The sequence below is a fragment of the Pelophylax lessonae genome (genome assembly GCF_965119305.1).
Source record: "Pelophylax lessonae genome assembly, chromosome: 1".
Classification (NCBI taxonomy): Eukaryota; Metazoa; Chordata; class Amphibia; order Anura; family Ranidae; genus Pelophylax; species Pelophylax lessonae.
The window spans coordinates 765,050,220-765,059,091 of NC_138768.1; the positions used below are offsets into that span (position 1 = coordinate 765,050,220).

General features: G+C 47.9%; 1 protein-coding gene across 7 annotated transcripts in view; it reads right to left on the reverse strand.

Annotated features, from left to right (window-relative positions):
• The window catches only part of PCDH7 (protocadherin 7), a 1,094,762-nt gene extending 1,091,296 nt beyond the window's left edge, over window positions 1–3,466 (reverse strand). For all 7 annotated transcript variants that reach the window (XM_082267599.1, XM_082267597.1, XM_082267598.1 and 4 more), the window contains exon 1: window positions 224–3,466. In XM_082267599.1, coding sequence (XP_082123725.1) covers window positions 224–3,298 — 3,075 coding nt within the window. In that variant the 5' untranslated portion in view covers window positions 3,299–3,466. The remainder of the gene's footprint in view (window positions 1–223) is intronic.
• Window positions 3,467–8,872: the final 5,406 nt, after the last annotated feature.

Consider the following 8,872-nt stretch of genomic DNA (forward strand, 5'->3'; position numbering starts at 1 on the left):
ACATGACATCATATGGTCTATAGATATATGAAGATTCTTCAAAAAGTTTCTACACCTTTTTTTTTTAAACTGAGTTAATATAAAAGTGTGGAAACTTTTTGAAGACCCCTCGTATAAATATATATATATGTTTTTGTTTTTTTACTTTTCACAGCATATCACAACTAGCCAAAGAACTTTAAGGATTGCATTGCACATTATTGCAGATTTTCCTTTAGCTTACCTGTTTGCTGTACTTGTTATTGGTCTGACAACTGTACTCAGAACAGTGATCTGATCCAATTGAGATGTTGTCTCCAGCTCCTACAAAAGTGTTGGCTGGTGGTAAATCTTGCACAGCCTGGTGCTTTTTCCCAGCAGTAGGTGACTGGGGATGAAGCTGCACAGTAGGTAGCGGGGAACTAGATTTGTAATGCCTTGCTAGGTCAGGGCTTCCGGGACCTCCATTCACAGTTCTGTATCTCCCCATGCTGGGGCTGTCAGACAGCTTTTCATTCACACTGTCATATCTCTGCCCATTTGGCTTTGATGCCTCCACTGTCACTATGCTGCTATACAAAGGCTGTTTGGACTTTTTATTTTTCTTATCCTTTTTAGGTTTTTTGGATTTGTCGTGCTGCTGAGGTGTGAAGAAGTCCTCGTGATCTTTTTTGCCAGCTTCATAGCCATTGTTACTCTTTGCCCTGCAGTAGCGTGCCATGACCACCACCAGGATGATCAGGATGACAGTCATGATGCCAGCCACCACACCAATAACTATGCTCAGTCTCTGCTTGCTCATTTCATAGCTGGGGTCCCCTGCTATGTCCTGGGTTAAGGGGGTATGCAAACTTCTGGCAATTTGAGAATCCACCACTGAAGCATTAAAGACAGTCTCATTGATGAACACATGGACAAGGGCTGTGGTGGATTGTGGAGGTTGACCACTGTCATTGACTTGGATCACCAGGCGGTGAAGGCCATAGTGCTTGGAGGCCAGCTTCCCAACAAGTGACACCACTCCACTGGCTGGGTTGATTTCAAAGAGTTTAAAAGGGTTTCCGCCAACAATGCTAAAGTTGAGTTCTTTATTGACTCCAGAGTCAGTGTCCATGGCCACCACTGTGGCCACCACTGTTCTGACACCACTGGAAGGGGGGACCACAGCATAGGAGCTGTTGATGGGGCTGGTGATGATGGGGGCATTGTCATTCTCATCCATGACAAAAAGAGAGACTGTGGCAGTAGCAGACCTAGGGGGGTCCCCACCATCAACAGCTTTGACTTTGAAAGTGTAAGAAGTTTGTTGCTCCATGTCAAAGGAGATGGTGGAGCAGATGGTGCCGGTGGTGTTCTCTATAGTAAAGATGCCATTGTCCTCCTCTATAAACAAACTCATCTCTGCATTGCGCCCTTTGTCAGAGTCCATCACTGTCACCATTCCCACGGGGCTGTTAGGTTGAAGGTTCTCTTTGACATAGAAGTTGAAGACTTCCTGCATGAACTTGGGGTCGTTGTCGTTGGTGTCGGCCACTTGGACCACCACAGTGGCAGTGCCTTGCATGGTGGTGGGCAAACCCTTATCCTTGGCCACCACTTTGAACTCATAGCGGTCAGTGAGTTCCCGGTCCAGGACTATGTTGGCGGTGATGTCCCCTGAGTCAGGGTGGATGGAGAAGACCCCGGCCACCGACTGCTCCAGGGAATAGGCAATCTCGGCATTCTTGCCACTGTCTGCATCAGTGGCAATGACAGTGGCCACCCTCTCTCCAGGCACATTGTTCTCAGGGAAGGCCACCTCCACCACCGGCTGGCTGAAGACTGGAGGGTTGTCATTGGTGTCCACCACCTTGACCAGTAAGGAGTTGTTGCTGGACAAGCTGGGGCTACCTGAGTCTACAGCCACAATGATGACATTATACTCCTTGACATTCTCATAGTCCAGGGGGGCTGAGGTGTGCAGAAAATATTTCTTCTTGTTCTGCTCCCCCTCGCTGTCACTGGCCGGTTTGAGTTGGAAGGGGACATCCCCAACCACAGTGCAGGTGACAACCCCATTCTCACCCTGGTCCCTATCGGACACCTGCACCAGGGCAATGGGGGTGTCCACCAACACATCCTCTGCCACACTGGCCATGCCATCCTTCACCGGGATCCGACCGATCTTCCTGATGTCAATCAGTGGCACATTATCGTTCTCGTCCTTAATATTGAGGATGACGGTGGCCTTGTCGGTCTTCGGGGGCTGGCCGCGGTCCCGGGCCATGACGGTAAAGCGGAGCTGATTGACCTCCTCCCGGTCTATCCTATGCAGCACACTCAGCCAGCCCGAGTTCTCATCCAATCGGAGAAGCCTCCTCACCGACTCGGTGGCCGCGCCGAAGACATACTCAATCTGTCCGTTCACCCCGACATCGTAGTCGGTGGCCTTGAGCTGCAGGATGGGGGTCCCGGGGGCGCTGTTCTCCGCCAGGTCGGCCTCGTATACACTCTTCTCAAAGCGGGGACTGTTATCATTGACATCGGTAATGAGGACCCGGAGGATGGACTGTGAGGATCGGGGCTGTTCTCCGCCGTCCCGGACCCGTAGTGTCAGTTCATAGGAATCTCTCTGTTCCCGGTCCAGCGCCCCTTTAACGATGAGCTGCGGCTGCTTCTCTCCGTCCGAGGTGTCGGCTACCTGCAGCTCGAAGACGCTGCTTCTTCCGTCCGTCTCCATCCGTCTCTTCCCCGGGTAGAGGGCGCTCTCCCCGCTGCCCCGCCGCCCGGACACGAACAGACTCTCCCCGGCGTCCGGGATCAGCTCGTAGCGCTCGATGCCGTTACGGCCGAAGTCGCGGTCGGTGGCGGTGGGCAGCAGATAGAGGGTCCCCACCGGCCGGTTCTCCTCCACCGTCAGGGTGAGCACCGGGGACGGGAAGGTCGGGGTGTTATCGTTAATGTCCAGGATGACCACCCTACCCTCAAACAGCTCCACCCAGCTCTGAGAAGGACCGATCACCGACACCTCGAAGTCAATGAAGCATTCGTTCTCATCGAAGATCATCTGACACTGCGGCAGCTTCTCCCGGTCTATGCGGCGCTCGTTGGTGCTCAGCTCTCCGGTCATGTTGTCGATCTTGAAGAAGTCGGAGCCGGACTCCAGGCTGAAGGTCACCTCTCCCGAACCGGCCACGATGCTGATGTCCGAAGCCACGTTACCGATCCTGATGTCGGGCTGCCCTTCTTCAGCGATCCGGTACTTCAGCAGCTTGTTAGAGGCGGCCAGAGTCAGCGACAGCCGCAGCAGAAACGCGCAGCAACCCCATAAGGTCCTCATGGCTGCGGAGCCGGCGCGGGGCTGTGTGCCGGCCGGGAGAGAGGAGCCTGGAGGGGGGGAGCGGCGGGGATCGCTGTGTGATGTCCCGGGCTAAAGTTACCCGCTCATAGCTCTCTGCTTACTCCTCTATCAATGAGATGATCCCTGAGCTCAGTCTGTGACCTGACCCCCCCCTGTCCTACGCCTTGTGGAGATCAGGGTAAGGGTGATGAGGACCTTTACTGGGTGCTGCTGAGCTCACCTCTACAGTATCGGAGAGGAGTATACTGTGTCTTCCTTCTACTCCTCTATGGGTGCTGAGCTCACCTCTACAGTATTGGAGAGGAGTATACTGTGTCTTCCTTCTACTCCTCTATGGGTGCTGAGCTCACCTCTACAGTATTGGAGTATACTGTGTCCCTTATACTCCTCTATAAGGATTTATAGATAGAATATTGGAGAGGAGTATACTGTGTCCCTTGTACTCCTCTATGGGTGCTGAGCTCTTCTATAGGAAAGATAGTAGATTGAAGAGTGCTGAGTATACTGTGTGTTCCTTGTACTCCTCTATGGGTACTGATCTCCTCTGCAGGATATGTAGAATATTGGAGATGAGTATATTGTGTCCCTTGTACTCCTCTATAGGTGCTGAGCTCCTCTATAGGAAAGATAGTAGATTGAAGAGTGCTGAGTATACTGTGTGCTCCTTGTACTCCTCTATGGGTAGTGAGTTCCTTTACTCCCTTATAGGATAGAATATTGGAGATGAGTGCTGAGCATACTCTGTCCCTTGTACTCCTATGTGGGTGCTGATCAGCAGCTGTACTCCTCTATGGGTAGAATAGAATATTGAAGATGAGTGCTGATAGTCGGTGCTGTGTGTCCCTTGTATTCCTCTATGGGTAATATATCATATTTATTATAATGTGTGTCCCTTGTTCTCCTCTCTGTGTACCGGTCCCCTGTACTCCTCTCTCAGGCTGATGTGGTCCTGTACTCCTCTAGCAGTGCAGCACTCCAGTCTCAGTCCTGATCTCCAGTCCTTCTCCCGGTGCTGATCTCTCCTCTTGGTGCTGATTTCCCCCAGTCCTGATCAGATGTTCCCCTGCCTTGGTTCTGATCAGCAGTCGTCCTCCTGGTGCTGATCTCCCCCAGTCCAGTTTATGGTTCTGAATCAGCAGTCCTGGCTTGGTGGTGATCTCCCCCGGTCCTGGCTTGGTGGTGATCTCCTCCGGTCCTGGCTTGGTGGTGATCTCCTCCGGTCCTGGTTTGTGATCTCCTCCGGTCCTGGTTTGTGATCTCCTCCGGTGCTGATTTGGTGATCTCCTCCGGTGCTGATTTGGTGATCTCCTCCGGTGCTGATTTGGTGATCTCCTCCGGTGCTGATTTGGTGATCTCCTCCGGTGCTGATTTGGCGATCTCCTCCGGTGCTGATCTCCGGTGCTGGTTTTGTGATCTCCTCCGGTTCCCGGTGTGTGGGATGTGTCAGTTCCCGGGACAGCAGAGTGATGAGAGATCGGGGGTCGGTGATGTCAGTGTCCCCCCCAGACTTTATGTTTGTACGATCCCAGGCATGTATTGCGATGGTAAATCCAAGTTGCGGAGGGATGGAGGGAAGGAGGGATGGAGGGCGGGAGCCGCAGTCGGTCTACCTGCATTCACACTGCATGTGTTAGCAATATGTATCTGCAGCCCTGAGAACGATTCACAAATGATATTGCAGTCTCTCCCCTCCCCCCACCCCCCGGCTCTCCTCCCCCTTCCTCCTCTTGTCCCAATGCAGGTAACCAGAGCTGAACCCGATCCCAGCCAGTCAAAGGTTAGCAGGGGGAGAGTCCGGGGGGTTCGGCCAGGTCCGGGGAGTCATCGGTGGAAATGGGGGGGAGCAGCAAGTTTTGTCCGGAGTGCCGGGGAGTCTCCCTCCTGACGCAGCACTGATCTCAGGAAGGAGGACCATTGACTTGACAAATCCCAGCCACACACTGCCGACCGGCCGGCCGGCCACTACAATGGGGAGAACTGCAAGGCAGAGCCACGGCTTCCTACGGCAGACAGACGGGGGGCTCTGCACTCCTGGGGGGGCATTGTATAATCTTCACTGCTAGAATGCATGCAGGAGCCAGCAAGTAGCCAGGGAAAGACTGCCATGCCTGAGGCTTATTCCACATCACACATGACAGCTGATAGATCAATAGATAATGGTTGATTGGTAATCAGAACATTCTGCTGCTGGATCGATTTCCATGTGTAATGCCTCCAGTGCAGCCCACATACAGTAGGTAGCAGGGGAAGGAAGGTGGCCAAGTTGGATCGATGGGTAGCAATGCTGCACTGCCATGCCTGAGGCTTATTCCACATCTTATGTTACCAATGAAGCACGTGATGCGGCTAATAGTTCAATACATAGATATATTGATTGATTATAGATGTATTGATCAGTAGACAAAATGATTGAAAACAGATCTATCTTTCATTGATATTCAAATTGCTGCTTTCATTTACACCAGGTTGGTTCCAGTTCTATTGATTATTGATAGATTGATCAGGCCAGTAGCTATGTTGATTAATGATCTATTTTTCTTTTGCTTAATATTAGAATTGCTGCCTTCTTATTCATCATAATTCTATTGATTGTTGATCCAATTGATAACTGACCTGTCTTTCTAGAAGTGCTGCCTTCTTATATAGAATGTTTATCCCAGTTCTATTGATTGCTGATATATTGATGTGTCAATAGATATACTGATTGATAAAAGATCTTTAAATTGGTACTGGAATTGTTGCCTTCTTATACAGCAGGTTTCAGCTCTAGTGATTGCTGATTGATTGTTCAGCCAATAGATATATGTAATAGATATATTGATTGCTGATAGATATCAGAATTACTGCCTTATACAGAAGGTTCCAGTTCTAGTGATTGCTGATATATTGACCATCTAATAAATCTGATAGATATTAGATAGAATTACTGCCTTATACAGCAGGTTCCAATTTAGTGATTGCTAATAGATTGATCATCTAATATATATATATATATATATATATATATATATATATATATATATATATATATATATATATATATATATATATATATATATATATATATATATATACTGATTGCTGATGGATATTAGAATTGCTGCCTTCTTATACAGCAGGTTTTAGCTGGTGATTTCTGATAGATTGTTCAACTAATAGATATATTGATCGCTGATAGATAGTAGAGTTACTGCCTTATATACAACAGGTTCCAGTTCTAGTGACTGTTTATCGATAGGTCATCTATTGATTGCTGTTGGATATTAGAACTGCTTTCTTCTTACACACCAGGTCCCAGTTCTAATAATTGCTGCTGTTAGATCGATCTTCAATGGTGATCATTAGTTTTACGTTAGGCTTGCTGTTTTTATATACAGCAGTTTAATTTCAGTTCTATTGATTTGGTGATAGAATTGATCAGTTAATAGATATACTGATTGATGACGGATCTTTGAATGAATAGAATTGCTGCCTTCTAATACAGCAGGCTGATTGTAGTTGTATTGGTGGCTTTCATATACAGCAGGATGACTCCCCCCCCCCCCCCCCCCCCTTAGTGTGCCCAGAGCCCAGCACAGTCATCCTGTCCACAGTCTCAGGCTGAGATGACAGCATGTTTGAGTTGTCAGCAGATCTCTCCCATGTCTCTCTGACACATGTTCTTGTCACAATGTATCATTGCTGCTGATTCTTTTATTTTCTGAATGAGCACACGGAAGAGTGGTTTTTATGTATCATTGTTTTCAGAGTGAGGATGTCACTGGAGAAGTCATGTAGTGAATGGGATGTAGTGGGGGTCCTTTGTAGGTATATGGGATGACACTGGAGAAGTAATGTAGTGACTGGGATGTAGTGGAGGTCCTATATGTAATGAACTGGAGAAGTCATGTAGGTACAGTATAAAGGATGTAGTGGGGGTCCTATGTAGGTATATGGGATGACACTGGAGAAGTCATGTAGGTACAGTATAAAGGATGTAGTGGGGGTCCTATGTAGGTATATGGGATGACACTGGAGAAGTCATGTAGGTACAGTATAAAGGATGTAGTGGAGGTCCTATGTAGGTATATGGGATGACACTGGAGAAGTAATGTAGGTATAAGGGATGTAGTTGGGGTCCTATGTAGGTATATGGGATGACACTGGAGAAGTAATGTAGGTATAAGGTATGTAGTTGGGGTCCTATGTAGGTATATGGGATGACACTGGAGAAGTAATGTAGGTATAAGGGATGTAGTGGGGGTCCTATGTAGGTATATGGGATGACACTGGAGAAGTAATGTAGTGATTGGGATGTAGTGGGGGTCCTATGTAGGTATATGGGATGACACTGGAGAAGTCATGTAGGTATAAGGGATGTAGTGGGGGTCCTATGTAGGTATATGGGATGACACTGGAGAAGTCATGTAGTGATTAGGATGTAGTGGGGGTCCTATGTAGGTATATGGGATGACACTGGAGAAGTCATGTAGGTATAAGGGATGTAGTGGGGGTCCTATGTAGGTATATGGGATGACACTGGAGAAGTAATGTAGATATAAGGTATGTAGTGGAGGTCCTATGTAGGTATATGGGATGACACTGGAGAAGTAATGTAGATATAAGGTATGTAGTGGGGGTCCTATGTAGGTATATGGGATGACACTGGAGAAGTCATGTAGTGATTGGGATGTAGTGGGGGTCCTATGTAGATTACACTAGAGAAGTCATGTAGAAGGGCCCTCTTAATCCATCTATTTTATTGTATTGTAACTGTATTGTCTCCCTTTTAATTTGTAAAGTGCTGCCTAAACTGTTGGCGCTATATAAATCCTGTATTGTAATAATAATAATAATAATAATAATATGTAGGTATATGGGATGACACTGGAGAAGTCATGCAAGTATATGGGATGTAGTGGGGATCTACTCTATATGTATATGGGATGCAGTGAGGGTCCTATTTAGGTATATGGGATGCATGGGGGTCCCATGCAGGTATATAGGATATAGTGGGGGTCTATATGTAGATATATGGGATGTAGTGGGGGTCCATATGTAGATATATGGGATGTAGCGGGGGTCCTATGTAGGTATATGGGATGTAGCGGGGGTCCTATGTAGTTATATAGGCTGTACGTGGGTCCTATGTAGGTATATGGGATGTAGTGGGGGTCCTAGGTAGGTATATGGGATGTAGTGGGGGTCCTAGGTAGGTATATGGGATGTAGTGGGGGTCCTATGTATATGATGTATTGTGGGACCTATGTAGGTATATGGGATGTAGTAAGGGTCCTATGTAGGTATATGGGATGTAGTGGGGGTCCTATGTAGGTATATGGGCTGTAGTGGGGGTCTATACAAAGGTATATGGGATGTAGCGGGGGTCCTATGTAGGTATATGGGATGTAGTGGGGGGTCCTATGTAGGTATATGGGATGTAGCGGGGGTCTGGTGTAGGTATATATGATTTGGGGGGTCCTATGTATAGGATGTAGTGTGGGTCCTATGTAGGTATATGGTATATAGTGGGGGGTCTATATGTAGGTATATGGGGTATAGTGGGGGTCTATA